The 21,423-nt window shown below is 36.1% G+C and overlaps 1 protein-coding gene across 8 annotated transcripts in view; it reads left to right on the top strand.

The window, feature by feature from the left end:
- The window catches only part of RNF38 (ring finger protein 38), a 112,849-nt gene extending 95,504 nt beyond the window's left edge, over window positions 1-17,345 (top strand). For all 8 annotated transcript variants that reach the window (XM_031450038.2, XM_031450037.2, XM_031450036.2 and 5 more), the window contains 8 exons: window positions 802-969; window positions 2,213-2,383; window positions 5,317-5,478; window positions 5,933-6,039; window positions 7,324-7,408; window positions 10,527-10,648; window positions 12,321-12,420; window positions 13,911-17,345. In XM_031450038.2, the coding sequence (XP_031305898.1) occupies window positions 802-969; window positions 2,213-2,383; window positions 5,317-5,478; window positions 5,933-6,039; window positions 7,324-7,408; window positions 10,527-10,648; window positions 12,321-12,420; window positions 13,911-13,973 (978 nt within the window). In that variant the 3' untranslated portion in view covers window positions 13,974-17,345. The remainder of the gene's footprint in view (window positions 1-801; window positions 970-2,212; window positions 2,384-5,316; window positions 5,479-5,932; window positions 6,040-7,323; window positions 7,409-10,526; window positions 10,649-12,320; window positions 12,421-13,910) is intronic.
- Window positions 17,346-21,423: the final 4,078 nt, after the last annotated feature.

Here is a 21,423-nt window from a genome sequence, read left to right as displayed (position 1 = left end):
TGTAAAGATATTGTTCAGTGCTGTTTTTTACGGTTGTATTTGTATTGGTGAAAGAGTGAATGTAACTTGAGTGTCCATTAGTATATGAATAATAGGACTGTGTTAAAGTTATGAGTGTAGTTGAAATGTCTGGTTAGTGTCAAAAAGCATGAATTCCCTTTAATTCCCTTGAAGAGATACTACAATATTAATGGAAAAGAGTAATTTGCAGGGTAATATCTCACTTCTATTAAGAACAAAACCAAACATGACAACAGTTCATGGGTATCATGCTTGTATATGTTTATATGCTCATGAAGGAAGATGTGGAAAGACATGTTTTGCCTCAGAATTGGTAGGATGGAAATAGATCTGGCCAAGAGAAAAGGAAATTATTTAACTTTTAGAAAATACTAATTACTTTACATTGTTGCACTAGTTGCAATTAAACAAAAGTTTTTTCCCCCTATTGAATGTGACCAGATTATTAAAAGATAATGTTTCATTTTCCAAATTTCCTCTTTAGAGAAGCCTTCTGCTCTATGGAGCAGGCTAGAAAAGTTAATATGGCAATTCATTATTCTCCTGGACTTTTTGAGGGAAGAGTTTAGACCCAACTCAGTGGATATCATATACTACTACTCTTGAAACAGTCGGCTTTCTTATACAAGGACAATATTCTGGTTGAAACTGTTGCAGAAGTACATTGTGAAAATCTGTGCAACTAAGGGGACTCAATAAATGCCTAGATTTAAATTTTTAATAGTTGATGTTTTATCCAAACAGCTGAAGTTCCAATGTTTTGCTTTTCTCTCCTAATAGCTCCATCAGGGCACTGTCCCTGTTTCCTACACAGTAACTACAGTGGCACCACATGGGATTCCACTCTGCACAGGCCAGCACATCCCTGCTTGCAGTACACAACAGGTCCCAGGATGCTCTGTGGTTTTCAGTGGACAGCATCTCCCTGTCTGTAGTGTGCCTCCTCCAGTAAGTCTGTGCAGTCTTTGTTTAGAGTGGGGAAATGTGTTATGTAAGCAAACAAAATTTAAGAGACTTGTAGTTTTTCACTTTCAACTAAAGCAGTTTTATTGCAATAGAAATCTTAGTAGCATTTGTACAGTAACAGTTTAATAAAATTGGCTTTAAAACCTGATGCGTTTTTACATTAATTAAACATTTTTTAATATCCTGAAGGTCAAAACATGTTCCTTCACATATCAGCACTGTTTATAATTAAACTTTGATAAAGGTTGGCCTTGGAGTGTTAATAGGATATTGGGCCGGTTAGTAATACAGTCTCAGAAGCTTTAGTGTCAGCAGTAATAGTCTGAGCACTTCCTGGGTTTAACAGGCACTCTGAGCACTTGGTCTTACTTACTCCTCACTGCAGGAAGCCTGTGATGAAAGTGATGTCCCCGTTTTCTGAATGATGAAATTGAAAATGACTTAATGCCATAGAGACAATTAGCATAAGAAAGCAGAGATTCACACCCACTTCTTTATGCCTCTTAAGCTTATGCTTTATTCTTTACCACCCCACCCAGTCCAGCCTCTTTATTTCAAAAAGCAGGTTGCTGAGATCCAGAGGATTTAAACTTGTTGAAGGTCAATAATGTCTTCAAATTAATGCACTTTGTTAAATCTAAATATAACCCTAATACCCCTGTCTGAATTTGAGATTAAAATGAGCACATACAAACAAATACCAACACCAATGTAACAGATTAATTTACCCAAGTTTGGCTTCTCAGTAATAAATTATAGAACCAATGTGCTAAATTGGCAAACTAAAATGCTGTGAGCCATAGGCATTTAGTTGCGATTTGGGCTCTTAAAATTCCTAGAAGTAAAACCTAGAAGTAAAAAGACGTTCAAGATTGAAAAGGAGAGCTTCTTGGAAAGTTGTAATATCTGCTGTATTTTAAACCAAGTGAGATTCCTCTTTTACGCAGTACTTTCCTCCCGCTTCATAGGTGTTACAAAGGCTAAAGTAAAAGTTAGGTGTTTAGACTGATTTGTAAGAACTATATAAAAACACAGAAAAATTACTAGTTACCATTATTTTACTAGTAGATGCAAAAATACACTAGTATTTCATTGTTAGTATAGGTTTATAATATTTTGGTATGATTTTGGGAGGGGTATACAGTAACATTTCAATCTCACTGTAATGTTTTAAAATTAATTATATATTTGGAGACTTCTAACAAAAAAATGATTTCTCTTTCAGATGCTTCAGGCATGTTCAGTTCAGCATTTACCAGTACCATATGCTGCATTCCCACCCCTTATTTCTAGCGATCCATTTCTTTTACATCCTCCTCACCTTTCTCCCCATCATCCTCCTCATTTGCCACCTCCGGGCCAGTTTGTCCCTTTCCAGACACAGCAGTCACGATCGGTAGGTATCTCTGCTCTTATGACTTTAATTTTCACAGAATTTTTAGACCCAAAAGGCAGATTAATTTAGTAGATTAAGTTGTTACCATTTAAAAGCTATAACTTAGCCATTCTTCTGGTTCTTAAATGAATTAGAGTCCCCACACATACAAATTAATACAGACATTCTCTAGGTAGAATTATCTTGGCTTCTTAAGTTTTCCTAGTTATTTTGTATGTCACTTAAATTAAAAATTTTTTTTTCATTCACTGTGCTGAACATCTTTCTATTTGATCTAGTTTAAATTTTATTCCTTTGTATCTGTAATCCTTTGAGAAGTAAATCTGAAGAAAAATAAAGTTCTTTTTCCTTTTGCATGTTTCTAAAATGGAAAATGAAAATATTATAAAATTGTTTCTACCTGTTAGAATAATATTTGTATTCATATAGGCAAGTAAAGTGAACCTCTGAACCTCAGTTGTTTTTTTCAGTATGTCCTGATGAAAAGTAGATGAGATAGTCTACTAACATAGTTAACTCTGTCCTAGGGCTGGAATATAGCTGAGAGGCATATTATTTCAGGGGGCTGGAGGAGGTAAGCAGTGTCTAAGGAAGGGCACAGTCCAAGTTGAACATCTGAACCATCAGGCATTTAGGGAGAATAGCAGCACTATATACAATACCCAAAACATGGACGCAGCCTAAATGTCCATCGACAGATGACTGGATAGAGAAGTTGTGGTATATTTATACAATGGAATATTATTCAGCTGTAAAAAAAAATAAAATAATGCCATTTGCAGCAGCATCAATGGACCTGGAGATCATCATTCTAAATGAAGTAAACCAGAAAGAGAAAGAAAAATACCATATGATATCACTCATGTGGAATCCAAAAAAAAAAAATAAGAGGACATTAATGAACTCATCTACAAAATAGAAATAGACTCACAGACATAGTAAACAGTCTTATAGTTACCAGGGAAAGGGGATGGGAAGAGATAAATTTGGGAGTTAGAGATTTGCAGATGTTGACCACTAGATATAAAAATAGATAAAGAACAAATTTCTCCTGTGTAGCTCAGGGAACTACTCAATATCTTGTAGCAATCTTTAATAAAAAAGAATATGAAAATAAATGTGTGTGTGTGTGTATGCATGACTGGGACATTGTGCTATACACCAGAAATTGATACATTGTAACTGAGTGTACTTCAGTTTAAAAAAGGGAGAATAGGACAAAGAGCATATGGAAATGGTTAGAGTGGAAGTGGAGGGGAAATGGCCCTGTGAAAGGAACTCTTACTGTTCCTTTCTTACTGAACTAGACTGTTACTCTGAGCCTAACTATCCTTTCCTTAGGATTTATGCACCATGCTTAGTCTCAAGCAGAGTTGAGAGGTGAGCTTACCTGGCTGCTCTCCTGAAAATTACAGAAGCCAGTTATATGACAAGTTTGGCTATCTGAAAAGTTAAAGCTACTTCTACAAGAAAATCTTCTATTAGACTCGGGACAGGATTCATGCCAGGATGTTCCTTAGCTTCCAGTACCTGGGAATTCCAAGGGTAAAACTAAATGTAGCCATCACTTATATCTAAATTTGGAATTCTTTAAAAGGTCCAGTCACATAGCCAAATCAGAACTTAGGCTCACTTGTGTTGTCATAGTGTCAGCAGGTGTGATTTCTCTCAAGTGTACATAAGTTTCCAAATTAAAGTGTTAGCAGTTACTTGAATTTGAATAATGTGTTGCTGTTCTCTAACTGGGAAGAAGTTAGACTAACATTTAAGAATACACGTTCCCAAGAGAATCAAATTGAATACATCAGCACAAAAATGCGTACACAGATGTTCATAGCAGCATTATTCCTAATAGCCAAAAAGTGAAAACGGTCACGATGTCCATTAACTGGTGAATGGATAAATAAAGCATGGTATGTCTGTATAATTGATTAACTATAAAAAGGAATGCAGTACTGATACACAAACTTACAAGATGGATGAACCTTGGAAACATGCTAAATAAAAAAAAGTCAGATATAAGGACCACGTATTACATGATTCCATATACATGAAATGTTCAGAATAAGAAAATCTATAGAAATGGAAGCTAGATTAGTGGTTGTCCAGGGCTTGGGGAAAACAAGGGGATATTATTAGATAGTGATGATGGTTGCCCAACTCTGAATGTACTAAAATGAAAATCCCATTGAATTGCATCACTTAACAAGGTGAATTTTATAGTAAGTGAATTATATCTTAAGGTACTTTTTAAACTACAAAAGACAGCATGTGCTAGGTGCTTTGCATAGCACTGTGTGCTTTTTGTATATCGTCTCAGTGTTCACAACACACTTTTGAAGTAGTCTATGAACATGTCAGTTCTATAGATGACAAAATTGAAGTTCAGATTAAGTAGTTTGTATAAAAGCCACATGGCTCATGAGTGGCAACACCAAGCACCTGTCTAGTGCCAAAGCCCACAAGGTTCTCCTACAGCATACTGCCTGCTGTATCCTATCCCCTTTAGGCCTAGTTCTGATTTGTAATACATACCATGTTTTATTTCATCTGTTAAAGTGTCTGAAAATCCTGTCAGTGCCATGACTAACAAAAGTTTTTACTTTCATGTAATTGGCTTATTACTACATGATTTTTTTTGTCTTTCCTCCTCTCATTTTAAGAGAAGTTCAAATAGTAAAAGAAATGTATCCTTTAGTGGATAGTGGAAATGTTTAATAACATGTTTCAGAGACTTTCTTATTGAAGTTCAATTAAAGGCAATAAGATTTTACTATAGGCTGTATGTCCATGTGTGTGAATTTAGATTGATGTGAACATCAAGAAGTACATGACCTTAAAGACTTCTTTGTGGTTTTTTAAATTTTTATTGTTATAAAACACAGTTTGTCTAAACACTGAAAGTATATTAGTTTGCTTTTTCTCCCCCTCAGCCTCTGCAAAGGATAGAAAATGAAGTGGAACTCTTAGGAGAACATCTTCCAGTGGGAGGTTTCACTTACCCTCCATCAGCCCATCCTCCAACATTACCTCCATCAGCTCCTTTGCAGTTCTTAACACATGATCCTTTGCATCAGGAAGTTTCCTTCGGAGTAGTAAGTTTTCATTCACTATTATTAGTTTATTACTTGCCTTGATAACTTACTATTTTGAGTCCTGTTTTAATATAACTCTACGTGTTTAGAATTTTAAATGTATTCTTGGGAGGTAATGTATAGCTTAGTGGTAAAGTGCATGCCTAACATGCACAAGGTCCTGGGTTCAATCCCCAGTACTCCATTAAAAATAAACAAATAAATAAATACCTGATTACCTCCTCCCCAAAAATAAAAAAAAATAATTAAATGTATTCTTGCAGTCAGTTGGAAAACTGTATTTAGAAATCTAAGTGTTTTAAACTGTTGTGTTTATATTAACATTTAAGAAATATTAAATACTACTTGAACAGTAAATATCTAGGTTTTTAAAAAAAGAAGAGACTTTTTTCAACAACTTAAATGTTGTGAAGGTAAAATAATCTTAAATTGTTTGAACATTTTTCCTCTACAGCCTTATCCTCCATTTATGCCTCGGAGGCTCACAGGACGTAGTAGATATCGATCCCAGCAGCCAATACCACCTCCCCCTTATCATCCCAGCTTACTACCATATGTGTTGTAAGTTCTGTCTTTCATATTTTAATGAGTTCTGAATTTTGGCTCCCTTGAGATTCTCTTTCCTTTATGAACGTTTCTATGTGGTATATAATTTAGAGTGTGTTAGATGTTTGTTTGTATTTTATGTTAAAGGTTTGGTGTGGGGGACTGTTTAAGGGTGAAAGAAACACAAGAACGAGAACAAAGGAGACATGTGGGGAGACAGAAAATTTGTGAGCTGGAAGATAGGTTTAACAAATCAAAAGGTAGAAAAGTTTAAAATTTTGCCTCTTTTACAGCTGACGTTACTTGCCAACCTCTGATTATCTAGCATTTGATGCTGCTGCTTCTCAAAAGAAGAGAGAAAGAAAAGTTATTTCTGTGCCTTAGAAATACTGTTAGGATTAAGTTTATAACAAAAACACCCATGGGTTAAATATGATAGTTCTTTATTTCTTTCTCATGTGATAAACTCTAGAAGTAAGCAATTCAAGGATGGTTTGTTACCTCTGTAACTGAGGAATGGTTCTACCATCCTCAGAATTTTATAACTTCCTCCTCATGATCTAAGATGGCTCCTCGGGTGCTAGCCATCACGTCCACATTCCAGCTAACAAAAATGAAAATGGATCTCTCTGCCTACCTGCTTCCTCTCAAGGATACTTCCTAGAATTTGCATGTATTACTCCTGCCTACATTCCACTGACCAGAATTTAGTCTCATGTCTATAAAATAACTACCTTTTAGGAAGGCTAGGGAACATTGTCTTTATTCCAGAGGGCCATGTGCCTATATCACACTGTTTTGATAATTATAGCTATATTAGAAACCTTAAAATTAGATGGTATAAGTCTCCCAACTTTGTTCTTAAAATGATTTTATTTCCATATAAATTTCAAAATCAACGAGTCAGTTTCTACTAAAAAAAATAGCTTGCTGGGATTTTGGTAATGATTATGTGAAATCTGTAGATGAGTTTTGGAAGAGAATTGACATTTTTAACAATATTGAATATTCTAGTCTACTTACACAGTGTATTTTTCTATTTATTCATCTTTTAAAATTTATCCTGGCAGTATTTTTACAGTTTTCATTATACAAGTCTTGCACCTGTTTTGTTAAATTCATCCCTGTTGTTTCATGGTTTTTTATACTGTTGTCTGGTTTTTACTAGTGAAGTCAGTTTCTTTAGAGGGTTGTCACTGATCAGCATTGACCATTCTTTATCACAGTAGCACTGGCCTTGTTCTTCTCCTGTTCATTGAAATAATGTGTTAACACTTGTGTTGGTTGTTTTCACTGCAGATCAATGCTTCCAGTGCCACCTGCAGTGGGCCCAACTTTCAGCTTTGAATTGGATGTGGAAGATGGAGAAGTAGAAAATTACGAGGTTAGTAGGTGAACCTGTGGATTAATTTGGGGAGTTTCATAAGCATAAAAATATTGTGCTACTCAACTCATTCATTTAATTAAACATTTGCTAGGTAAATCCATTGTACATTTCAAGATATAAAAATGTCCAGAAAAAGTGTTGAGCATCCTTAAAGCTGTTTCGGGGTGTACCACAGTTACAATCATGAGATGGACTTCGGTGCTCTATTAGAATTACATACAGTTCCTATGAAAGGATGTCAGTGAGAAAATGGTGAATTATGATTGGATATTCTGAAGAGATTTTGTGGCAGTAGAAGTGTTACAGCCAGTTCTTGAAGGATAGGAAGGCTTTTTCATGCCTAAGGTTGAAGTAGGGAAATGGTGGATATTGATGAGGAACAACATACAGTCTGGCTCAAGTGAGCGGGAGAAAATGGAGATATGATTGAAAGATTCAGCTGATTGTCTTTGAGTGCCCTGTTCTTGCCCTGCTAGAGAAAAATGGACATAATTTTGAATATTGTTGGAGGAAGGAGCCACTAAATGTTTTGGTGCTTATGGTATCAGATTGCTACCTTAAAGAGCCAGAACTCTGCTAGTAAGTGGCATGAAGGAATAAATGGGAGTGGTTGGAAGGTGGTGGCAGGGTAATCTATCAGCCAATAAATTATAAAATTATGTAAGTTCTGTTCTGTGGGAACTGCAAATAGAACAGAGTACATCTTGAAAGACATTTCAACACTAGAGTCAACAGGATTTGACCACTGAATGGTTTATGGTAGTGTCAGGGGTGTGACTAGAAGAGTTGTAAGAGAAGATGCTGTGTAAATAAGGACTGCAATAGCTTGTGAAGAAGGCAGAATCAAAGGTGACAGAGCAAGTAGATGACATCTAATGTAGGTGGTGGTGACATTGTTACATTATTTGAGGTTAGGAATGGGGCGGTTTTAAGGGTTGGATTTGGATATGTTGAATGTGGATGCCTATGTGACTTTGTTTTGGTGCTGTCTGGTGTCTCCTGCTTACCCCAGCCTCACTCAGTCTATTTATACAACATGAATACTGAAACAGGTTTTCTGTTTGTTTTTTAAGGTGAATTGAACCTGGGAACAGGGAGGAGAAACTAACATACAAACATAATCTTACAGCGCTTTTCTCCTTTTTTTTTAAATGCATATGGAAGAGACAAGGCCAAATGCTATATCCTTTTGTAGTTTTCAAAATGCTATTATGTTGCTTTCTTTCTGCATATACCATCACACTGCAGTGTACTTTGGATTCCATTCCCACATTTATTAAGAAAGGGGCGAAGTTAAGTTTTTGATTTTGTTTCTACACTGTCTTAGTTTTGTACAGAGCAGTAAGAAAAGGAACTGGTTATCCTTTAGGCATTTTTGGTACTGAAAATTAAGTCATAAGTCATGTAGCTGAAAAAGACAGCTCTTTGTTAAACAGATTATATACATATCAGTGGAAAAAACTGATAGAATTCCAGTATACAAAATATTTTGTCTTTGGCATTGGAATCCCTTTCTAAATTGTATTTGGGGGTGACTCTGTTTGATCTTCTGCAAAGTTGCACTTTAATCCAATCAGGAAAGTCTTACTTGCTTTTCTGATTTTATCTCGTAGTGTACACTCCCTAGTCCAGAGTACTTACCATTTTTTGAGTCTACCCTATACATTCTTGCCTAAGTGCCTTTACCCCTCTTGACCCTTCTGCCTAAGAACTTTCCCCCTTCCTGCACATGGCCGTCTTTCAAGACCCAGCTGAAAAACTGCTACCTCTGTGAAAATTCAAATGAAAACCTTCATTCCCAGGTCTAAATGAGTCTTTCCCTCCATTGTGCTCTTAAATGTCTTATAAAACCTGACATACTAATCATGTCCTGCCTTCAGTTGTCTTGCTGCTAGATCATGTAGATTTGTTGAGGGTTCAATTATCATTACCTTTTCCATCCAGTAAGAGCTTAGTGAACATGTTTTATTCAATATAATTGTCATAAATTCTATTAGTTGACCTGAGTGTCCTATAGAATATAAAACAGAAGTATAAAAGATATATATCAGCTATATCACAAATTTTATCTGAATTTTATAGCTAATTGTAATCATCAATTAAATTTAATAATTTACCATCTATTCTAGCATTTAGAAAGACTTAAGGGCATGCATGGTGAAGAGGGGAGCAGTTTATTTTAAATAACCCAGTTCTCCAAATAAAGCTGTACCAAAAGCATTATTGCAGCAGCATCATATTAAAACACACAGCTGTCACAGCACTGATTTTTGAGATTATGGGAAATTAAATTTGTTCCTCTCGTCCATCATCATTTGTTTGTCACCTGTTCTCTTAAACTTGTGGCAGCCTTTAAAAGCGGGGGCAGAGGGGAAAGCAGCATGCAAATGGCTACCTGGTTGTAGAATAAAGCAAATGAGTAATTAGAGCCATTGAAAACTGGGAGAAAGGAGGTACTTATATAAAATCAGATAAGAGATAGCTGTAATATGTTGAAACATATTAACTATGTTAAAACCCATGAGTTCATAGTGATACTTCAAAAAATAAAAGAAAAAAATGAACTCATTGATCTTACCTATTTTATATAAATTATACTTCTGAGTACAGTTTTATAAGTCAGTTGACCAATATAGAAGTATCTATGTCTAATAACAATGAATATATGTTCATGTATAACTGAAAAATTGTGCTCTACACTGGATTTTGACACAACATTGTAAAATGACTAAACTCAATAAAAAATGTTAAAAAAGAAAAAGTATGTCTAATAAATGAAGAAAGAATGATAGGATATTACCATTTTGCCATCTTTAATAAATTAATGGATCTAAGCAGTGTTCCATCAGTGCTCACATAACAACTAGCCATGCTGAGCCTTATGATGGAAATAGTAAAATCTGTCAATTTATAGGAAGTGCAGGGGACAAGGAATAGATAAAATTAGTCATGAATTGTTGAGCCTGGGTAATGGGCATATGGAAGTTCTTTATACTGTTTCTCTACTTTTGTATATATTTAAATTTTTTCCATAATAAAGGTAATTTTAAAAATATATATATTGAAATAGAAAATTTAAAGAAAGATGCAGATATGTCTCCCATTCCCTTTATAGGCCCTGTTAAACCTAGCAGAACGACTGGGAGAGGCCAAGCCTCGAGGACTGACTAAAGCAGATATCGAGCAACTTCCGTCTTACCGGTTCAATCCTAACAATCACCAGTCAGAACAGACTTTGTAAGTACATTTTTCTGACATCATTCTGTGTTAAATTTCCTCTTCCACCTTTATGAAATAAAAACTTAAGAGTCAAAAATAACTTGATAAAGATAAATGATGACTGTTTCATATTCTAGGCCTATGCTGTCCAGTAAGGTGACTGCTAGTCACATGGGGCTAGTTAAAGTTAAAATTTTTGGTTGCACTACCAGTGATGCTACATCTGAGAAAGAGATGTAGAACATTTCTTGTCACCTCAGAAAGTTTAGTGGACAGTGCTGTTCTGGATTTTTAGGTTGCCTAGAAATTTTATGGTGTTTAATTCAAACTCTAGAATGTTTTGTATTAGATTGAAAAGTCTGATGATACCTATAAAATTTGAGGGTTATACCTAAAGATTCTGCTTATTATGGTATCTTTTTTTATAGCAACTCTGAGATACAATTCACATTTAAAGTGTACAATCCAGTGGTTTTTAGTATATTTTTAGGGTTTTGCAACCGTCATCACAGCCAAATTTACACCATTTTTATCACCCTCAAAATCAACCCCTTACCTGTTAGCAGCCACTCCCCATTTCTCCCTAACCCTCTCCACCCCAGCACAGCCCCTATACCCTCCCTAATTTACTTTTATCTCTATAGATTTGCCTATGCTAGACATTTCACATAAATGGGACTATACAATATATGGTCTTTTGGGCCTGGCGTCTTTCTCTTAGCATATTGTTTTTAAGGTCCATCATGTTGTAGCTTGTATCATTTCATTCCTAAGTGGCCACACCATTTTACATTCCCACCAGCAATGTATAGAAGTCCCCGTTTCTCCACATCCTTACCAATGCTTGTTACTGTCTGTCTTTTGACCCTAGCCATCCTAGTGGGAGTGCAGTGATACAGTATTGAGGTTTTGATTTCCATTTCCCAAGTGGCTAATGATGCTGAGCTCTTTTACTGTGCTTATTGCATATATATATGTATCTTTGGAGAAATGTCTATTCACATTCTTTGCCCGTTTTTAAATTGGGTTGTTTATTGAGTTGTAGAAGTTATTTATGTATTATATACAGGTCCTTTATGAGATATATGATTTTCAAAAATGTCTCCATTCTGTGAGTTAGTTGTCTTTTCACCTTCTAAAATGGTGTCTTTTGAAGCATTTTTTGTTTGTTTGTTTTTATGAAGTTCAGTTTATCTACTTTTTGTTGTTGTTTCTTGTGTTTTTGGTATCACCTCTAAGAAACCATTGCCTGTTTCAAAGTCATGAAGATTTACTCCTGCTTTTCTTGTAAGAGTTTAATAGTTTTCAGCTCTCATCTTTAGGCTTTTGATTCATTTTTGAGTTAATTTTCATATATTTTGTGAGGTAGGGGCCCAACTTCATTCTTTTGCATATAGGTACCCAGTTGTTCCAATACCGTTTGTTTAATATAATAGTATTTTCAGTATTAAGACTGGTGTGGGTTTTAAACCAGAAATTTTCTTGATCTCTCATTCAGTAAAGCAGAACACTCTTACTAAATGTCTTAACATCATGCTTTTTTTTTCACGGTATTAATAGATTGTTTTACCTTAAAATTTAAATGATATTCTGATAAGTGAGATGGTAACTGGTTTTGTAGGCTTAGATGGTTGTAAGAAAATAGAAACCACTTGGCTTTATGGTTAAACAATCTTTTTGCTTTTTTTAGGTGCGTAGTATGCATGTGTGATTTTGAGTCAAGGCAGCTACTTAGAGTTTTACCCTGTAACCACGAGTTCCATGCCAAGTGTGTCGACAAATGGCTTAAGGTAAAGTGATGGTATCTGAAGAGAATAACCTTTAGTTTTCTTTTTTATTGACCATAGTTTCACATAGAATAAGTTCATAGTTTAGTGGGGGGTGATTAGGGAGACATAATTGAAACACAGCTTTCAGTATGATATCTGCAAATAAAGATAAAAGACCAGTAGAAATTAGTATATTTTTAAAGTTTTTCAACTGTCAGTAGACATTAACTACAGTCATCAATGTGGGAGTGATTGTGCAAAATCTGAAAATGAGTTTTCTGTCCTTGATAATCAATATGTCCTAACTTTCTCATGGTAGATAAGGATCAGATCTGAACTTACAAGGCCAGTTTCCTCTAAGGAGTTGAAAAGAGGACCTCACTGGAGCTTCTTTGTGAGATATTTACTGGGAAATAAACCTCTAGTGCTTTTATGTAATTCTGACCATATTCTCGTTTGTAGATTGGGGGGTGGGCAAAGCACATGAATTCTAACAGTTGTTATGCCAGGGTGAAATTATTTCAGGGTCTTCTTATTTTCTCTTTTTTATAATAGTAGAATAAAAATATGATGCAGTAAAATAATTTAGTCAACTTTATGGTTTGTTTGATTATTCGGAGTAGGAGATGATAATACTGAGTTAGATAACTTCACGGTTTAGTGAGGAAGACAGATGAGTTAAAATCAAATCAGTCCTCTGTATGAGCACAGATTAAGGATACCCAGTTTAGCCCAAATGGGATCCTAAAGGCAAAGCATCTTAAGTTTTTAGAAAAAGAAAGTTATTACATATGCATAGCCCTGATGTGTGAGAACAGAGAATGATCAGAAAACCACAGGTTCCGTGTGGCTGGTGCCTAGAGCATGAGGAGTGGCAAGAGAAGAGGGTTCAGAGAGAAAAGCAGGGCCAGCTTGTTGTGAAGTCACTGTGAAGTATGTGGGAGTTTGGACTTGGTTCTGGAAGCAGTGTGGGAGATGTTTTACAAGACCAAGGCCACTGTTTGGAGAATGGAATAGAGATGATTTCTGAGAGACAGGGAGATGGAATAAGGATGTCTGGGTCAGATGGGGAACAATTAGTGGAAACGGGATGAGACGAGGACTTGATTTGAGAGCTCTCATCATGTAGAAATGAGAGTATTTGATGAAAAAATGGGTTATAGAAAGTAAGAGAGCACATGATGCCTGTGTTTCTGGTTTTAGCAACACCGTAAATGGCAGTGCTGTTTGTTGAGATGGAGTTTTAAGCCAGTTATTATATTTGCCTGAACTGGTGATGGGTAATCTTGTCAATATGTTAAAACAGACCTATTAAAAATTATTCTTAGGTTATTAATAAGTCTTTGAGGTTTGTGGAGTATTTTTTAAAAGATAGATTAAATGATTACCTTATAACTTAAAGGAACAAAGAATATAAAAACTAATATGGAAAGTAAAAATAGTTCTGTTGCTCTTAATATGTTTCATTGTATAAGTAAAAATTCAGACAAGTATTTTCTTTTATGTTTTAGGCAAATCGTACTTGCCCAATTTGCCGAGCTGATGCTTCAGAAGTGCATCGGGATTCAGAATGACCAACCTAAGAGCACAAATTTAGTTTGGGTGTTCCTCATCACATGTATATACGGACTATCCATTGAACTTAATCTGTGTGGCTTCCAGCCCTCCCTTTACCAAAAGGGTCAATGGACCTTTCTTTGCACTGTGTGACTTAATCAACTATAAAAGCTTACAATTAGTCTTCACAATTATGGGATTGTTATACTAACTGTGTGATTGGAACTCCAAAGACTTTTTCTTTAGCTTAATTTTGTGTGTGCACTAACATTCCCTGGTTTTTGTGTGATCATTCCGAGTGTTGCTGCAAGATTACAGTGGACGTGATCTTTTAGCATGTGCTTTTATAAAAAGTGGTAGCTCCAGATGATATAGCAATCTACCTTATATAGAGCCTTCAGAAACTGTGAGTGGAAGTGAGTGCATCGTATGATTGTTGGTGATAAATGTATCTGTGTGTGTGAGAGAGTGTGTGCAACTACTTGTGTGAGGGCATGGTAGCTAATGTGTGTATGAGATCCTATATACCAGCATGTACCAAGAATGTGTGTGTAGTTTTAATTATGCTGCAATGTATAATCTGGTGTGTTATTTAAACAGCACTAGTACTGTACACTGGTTTTTTCCCTTGTGTTTGCTGTTGCACACTGATTGCTAAGGGTGCATCAATTATAAGCATTGAATACTCATCCCTTTTCCTCCCAATGAATGGAATGAGAAAAGCCTTCTTCCTTTGCTTCAGGCAGCTGTCACCTTCCCTTTGTTGGTGATCCCAGGTGGGTCACTTAAGGAAAACAGTGTAACAGATTCTAACTCCATAAACCTGATTTTTTGATTCTGTTTTGAAAAAATTTTTTAAATCTCCAACTTGCTGTTTCCAAAAAGAAGGTGCAATATCATTCATCATCAGTTAGCAATATTAGCATTTCAATCAAAGATTTGAATGTTGATACTCTTGTTTTTTTCCTTTACATTTCCTTTACTTCTTACATGAAGTACTTGTGGGGTTTTTTTTGTTTGTTTTTTTAATGTTTAGATTTGTAGTCTATTCTGAAGATATTTGAGTAATATATTTCTAAGAATACCACTGGTCCCATGAAGTCTCACCTCCTCTACTTCCACCAGAAAAAAATCTGTTAACTCAGCTTGACTTCTGATACGTGTTCTTTGTTCAGGCTCCTCCCATAGGCAACTAAATTGCTTTAAGAAAATTATATTTCTGTTTCTATTAACTCACCTGCCTAGCTCCAATCCTGAAAGTTGTCTAGTTCTTCCCTCAGTAAATGTGCTTCTCATCGAAACCCTCATTTCCAGGATGGATCAAGTGCTGTGACAGCTCGAGTTCCTTAGACCCGATGTGCTTTGATGTTTTCTTGCTTTTTACTTTTTGTTTGAATGAGAAAAAGTTTAATATAACAGGTGTCCAGAATACTTGCAGTATAAATGCAGATTTGATTTTGTATAAAAATAATGCTGTAAAACAGGAATTGACCTTCATTTAGTTGATCTGAAAATAATACATAGCTGTGTGGGGTTTTTATAGGTTCACTGAGCGTAATTCAGATTGTTCAGTCATCTTTGCAGCCACGTTTGGTTCCTCTCTCCTTCTTCTCGTGTGTTCAGCATTGTCTGCCTCTTCCTGCAGTTGATGTCATTGCTGTTTGCAGTAGCACAAGCTGCGTAATTTCAGTCAGGACTGTGATGACTTGCTGCCAGCCTCACTCAACTTTCAGTTGGCTCAGTGTCAGTTTTCTACTCGGACAGTATTAACTACTTGTTACTGCCATGCTACTTGCCTTCCCTTGAAGACTCTATAAGCTCTCACAGCTCAGAGTTCAGTAAAGTCAATTCACACAGAAGCACAATTTTGCCCTTTTCCAGACACTGTTGCCTCTGTCTAGTCATACAGGAAGGATTTTGCATCCTTTCTCTTTGCCCCTGTATTTGTCAGTGCATCAGAAATACATCTAAACAGTGGTAAAATGTACATGTTACTTTTAAATCATTAACATATCCCCCACCGATTCCTGATGAATAAAGTTGTTAACGACCAAAATTGTTGGCATAATAATCAGCTACATTATAAATCACGTATAGTTTAATCTTTATTTTTTTTAATTAAAAAATCATGTTTAAAATGGCAAAAGCCCATCTTATACATAGACTCTTTTATATAGCTGTAAAAAATTTATATCTGTACAGATCTAACATAACACTACTACACTCAGTATTCATTTTATTGAAGCATGCAAGTAAAGCACTTTTTCTAATTTATATAGATACCTAATTAACAAGGCACATTGTACTAATGACTAGGAAAAGTAGCTTTCTTCCTTCCCTCTGACGATGAATTCTTGTCATAATACTCCTTTTCCAATAAATTTTGAGAGGCAGTTGGCAATGTAGGAGGCAGCAGGGTCTATTTTGGTAAAATCCTGAATTGATTGTTGCACTCTTGTGACTGATCTCTCTTTGGGAATGTCTTTTCTTTGCATGGGGCTCTTAGAGATGTGTGCAGACTTGCTTATTAAGTGGTTTTATTGCGTATTAGGAGCATACATGCATGTGTTCTGAACCAGCTCAGACTAGCCACAGAGCAACTTTGTGACTAGCAGAAGAGAAAGAACAGTTGATTGGTACCCAGCTGTTGTGACCGTGGGTGATGCACCAGATAGCAGGCAGATGTTGGTTTGTTGCCTTCTTCCTCTTTCTTCCTAAAACAATACTGGCTTTACCATCTTGACTCTGCTGTGTTTTTTGTTTTCCTTTGCATGAGATACCATCTTTGATTTTTTTGTGTGTGACCCCCCCCCCAACAGAACAAAACAGAAAAAAAGGCCTCCAGGTATTGAGATCTCATTAGGATTTTCTGTCCTGAATTTTTTTGAGCAAAATCTGGAAAATGTGAAAGCATATTTAGATTTTATATACTCTGAAATGTGATTTGTTAAGATTCTTAAATTTGGGCCTCTTACAATATTTTGAATGAGATCTACTAACTCAATTTATGAGAATATTTTTCACAGATATCTTTAGGCCTTCATTAGAAAGCTATTCTCCCCCTGTTGGTACATTTGGTTACCTCATTTTGCTGTTTGTTTCAGATTATGAAAGCTTACAGGGGTGTATTTTGGAATCATTTGCTGAGTCATTTTCTCAAATCATATTCCATTGTATCAGTTAACATAGTTTTAAATGTACGTATTATAAATATCTGTAACCAAATCATTTGAAGGCTTGATAAATTTTTAACAAAGTTTGTACATTTTTTATGAAAGTTACTAGTAATGCTTTACTAAGTAGTGCAATGAATTTTTATTTTTAATCCCTGTGCCCAATTTTGGAGTTGAGAGGGTTGTTGGTAATAAATGTATGATGTACACTTAAAACATTTTGTTGTGTTTCATGTTACTGTGTTAGGGAAAGGTAGGGTTGTGTGTGTTTGGAGGAGGGGTGTTAGGGGGATTCTAACAGGAAGACAGAGCTGTTGCTTAACTAAGCAGCCTGATTTAATTTCTAGACTATAGTCCAGATTTCATTTCTGCAGTGGTGTAAACAACTTAGAAACGTAAAAGCAACTTACATTATAACATATGGTACATATTTACATCTTTAAAAAGGCCAAGAAAGCTGAGAGTAGGCGCACGTGTGGTGTAAGCTTATTGAACAGTAGACATAAATGGGTAACCAGATTTCTTTCTCTGTATGGCAACCATAAGATACAGGAAATAAGAGAACAATAGATAATTGGGCAGATTTGTTCACATTAGTTACAGTAGCTTATGTCCAACTTGTCAACATAATATGGAAAGAGGAGCCTCTGCTTGTCATTTTCCATACATGTTTGTGTAATTGCTTTCTTTTGACTAAAAAAGGAAGAAAGTAAAGCAATCTATTTACCTATATGCTGAAAGTAGAAACAAAATTCAAAAAAATTGAGGCTAAATAGTAGATCCCAATTCTTCCTCTTTCAGGAAGCAGTTCTTTGGCTTAAGGGAAGGTGATGCCTTCTGACTGGCTCCAGTACTTAACTGACAGGAGCATTCAGAAAAGTGACCAGGTCCTCCTTGTTTCCCTCACTTTCCAGCATAGTTGAAAGAGTGTGTTGGATTTGGAATGTCTCAAAACTTGCATTGTCTTATTGCAGAGGCATTTAGTGCTCAGTAAATACCTATGTGTTCTCTCCCTTCTCTGTACCTACAGGAAGGCAGTGAGGCCTATGCCGCTGGTTCTGACCAAAGGACTGTGAGCTTAGGCCATGTGGGAGCATTTTAAGGCAACTCTCTTTACCTCTCCTGTGGTGATGGCAGCCCTGTGTCCTCTGAGTCACTACCTGGAAGAGAGCTGTCCTAGAAAGACACTGGACCATGCAAGTTTTCTGTTAACAATAAATGTAGGTCCTTAAACTACTCTTTATCAGGGCTTCATCTTTGCCAATTTATTTCCCCCTTTATTAAGTTTTTTTAATCTTATTCTAACTATGCTTTGATAATACTAATCCTCAGGTGTACCGAATGTGCCAATTAAATATCACCTGGCCACAATTAAGTTTGCAGTAGATCACAAGACCTGATATTTGCACCAGAGGATATAATTCTTGTGAATGTGGTCAGATCACTACCAAGTTTTTGAGGTCTCTTGTGTGCTTTAGAGTAATGAACCTGTATGGACGAGGCTGTCCAATAGAAGTATAATTAGCCACTTAAGTAATTTTTTAAATTTTAGTGACCACATTAAAAAGTAAAAAGAAACAGTTAAAAATTTAAAATGTATTCAACCTAACATGCCCCAAATATTTCAATCTGTAGTCAGCATAAAAGATCTATTGTCACATACCAAGTCTTTGTAGTCCAGTGTACATTTACAATACATCTCAATTTGGACTGGCTACATTTCAAATGCTCAAACAGCCACATGCAGATGTTGGAATGTTGGCCACCATGTTGGAACGGGAAGGTTTAGATCAAGACTGTCAGGTTATCTGGTTTCCAAATAAGAACATTGCCCTTGATACCCCAAGGCTTCTTAATTTTTTCATTGCATGCCTTAATAAACCACAGTATGATTAGAAGTAATTTACTCTTTGTGTAGTTGAATGTAACTTGTTGCTATATCCAACATACGAATTTGTAAAAAGCAGACTTACATTGCTGTGAACATCATGTATAACTTCCCTGGCTAACATTCAACAACAAAGTTCCTTGTTTGTCAGTAAATTCCCAAGTCAGACATTTGCTTTTAGCACCTTCAGGATTCATACCTATTTAAAAGATTAACTTGCCAATCAGAAAATAGGGCATTCTGAAGAAGTGAGAGTAAGACTAGCAGCCCACATTGAAATGGGTAGAGAATTATTCGAGAAGGAACCCACTTTCCCTTCAAACCTCTGGTTCTTGGTCTACACATGGAAACAGTATAGTGGCTGGTTAGTAAAAGGACCTATACCCAGCACTGTGCCAGTCCCCAGCAAACGTTCACCAGCTGCCTTCTTAGCCTCCCTTTCCTTGTTAGAACCCTTCCCCACAGCCCCCCCTTAATACCAAACTTAAAAGATTTGAAAGCAGCCTCCCTCTTCCCACTACCCCAGTACTTGCAGGTTTAGACGAGAACACATTTTATATTATCCAACTTTCTTGGTAGTTACTATCTTTTAGCAAAGAAGAGTTCTCCAAACATGTGCCAAGGTATGTTTCTGACAGTGCTTATTAATCTTGGTAATAATAGACATTTCTGTAGTCAGTGCAAGCAATATGGTATCCACATGTTTTAGCTGGTTCTTTTTTCCCCTTGTGGATATGTTAATACTGGACTTCAGCTAAGTCAGAGGAAAATAACCTTGACTCCATTACAAAACAAGGCTAGCTTTGCCAAGAAAAAAAAAATGTATCCCTATCCATGACAATTCAGGCCCCAGTTTTGTTCTCAGTAAGGAGGAAAATAAACTGCATTTACTCTGGCTCCAGAATATCTAGCGGAAACTTGGATCCTGTAATCCAAGCTACTAAATTTTAGTTGGGGAAGCAAGTCAGAGAGGAAAATGTGAGTTCAAGGTCAGTTAATGTCTGTGCCCCATGAAATAAGGAGAGACTTGAGTCCTTCCTAAGGAGTGTTCACAGCTTGACAGTGCTTTTTATTAAGCACCAGCCTATGCCTGGAAGTGGGAGTTTGAGTCCTTAGTTTATTAGTTTCCTAGGGCTGCCGTAACAAATTACCACAAATTTGGTGGCTTACAACCAATTTAATCTCTCAGTTTTTGGAAGCCACAAGTCCAAAATCAAGGCGTTGCCTGCGCTGGGCTTCCCTGAAGACTGAGGGAGAATCTTCCATGCTTCTCTGCCCTGGGAGTCCTTTGGTTTGTAGACATTGAACTCTATCTCTGCGTGTCTACTCATGGGTCTTCACAGGTTCCCTGCATCTGTGTGCCTTCACCTGAATGGAAATCCCCACACCTTCACTAGAAGTCAGCAGCAGGGGACTTAGAAGCCAAGTTTGTTTCATCTTAGTAAATTATTTGAATCTGTTTCAACAAATTCCGAATTCAGAATTCCTTATAAAGCATTACCAGAATAATTTTGACTGGGAAAATGTTAAAGAGGCTCATTCCTTTACCTTCAGCTCATTCCTGCAGCCAAAGATAGACCGCAGTCATGGTCTCACAGATTGACTCAGAGCAGCACAGCTTCCTAGTATATCCATGAAATTCAGTTAGCTGTGAAAGTTAACTACAAAATGTACATCAAGTAAGTGAGCAATTAGCAAATTTTTTAAAAGATGAATAAATAGGAACAAGCGTGCAACTTAAGTCCCAGGTGTATGATTTGATCCATGATAGTTCCTTTGTTGAATCAAAATCTGAAAAGAATTGTGAAAACATTATGTAAGTGAAAGAAGTCAGACAAAAGGCCACATCTTGTATGATTCCATTTATGTGAAATGTCAAAGGCAAATCTGAAGATGCAGAAAATAGATTAGTGGTTAATTAGGCTGACTTAGGAGGGTTGGAAGTGACAGCTAAGGAGTTTCTTCTAGGGGTAATGAAAATATTCTGAAATTGTGTGATGGATACACAATTTGGTGAATCTATTGAAAGCTGTTGAATTGTACCCTTTAAATGGGTGAATTGCGTAGTATGTGAATTATATGTCAATAAAGCCGTTTTAAAAAACCACAATACCCATCATAATGTCTTTAATTAAAAAGATTAAGAATACCATGTGTTGAGGATATGAAGCAAATGGAATTCTCTTACACTCTTGATGGGAATATAAATTGAAACGACCAAGTTAGAAAACTGTTTGACAGTATCTCCTAAGTTTAAGCATACCCTATAACCTAGTAATTTCTCTCCTAGGTATATATACCCAACAGAAGTGCATGCACTAAAAGGCATATGTAAGAATGTTCATAGTGGACCCTAACAGCCCTAAACTAGAAACAACCCAAATTTTTTTCAACTGCTGAATTGTT

This window comes from Camelus dromedarius, chromosome 10 (assembly GCF_036321535.1).
Source record: "Camelus dromedarius isolate mCamDro1 chromosome 10, mCamDro1.pat, whole genome shotgun sequence".
Classification (NCBI taxonomy): Eukaryota; Metazoa; Chordata; class Mammalia; order Artiodactyla; family Camelidae; genus Camelus; species Camelus dromedarius.
The sequence above is the reverse complement of the archived record's forward strand: the minus strand, read 5'-3'. Positions and strand labels throughout refer to the sequence as shown.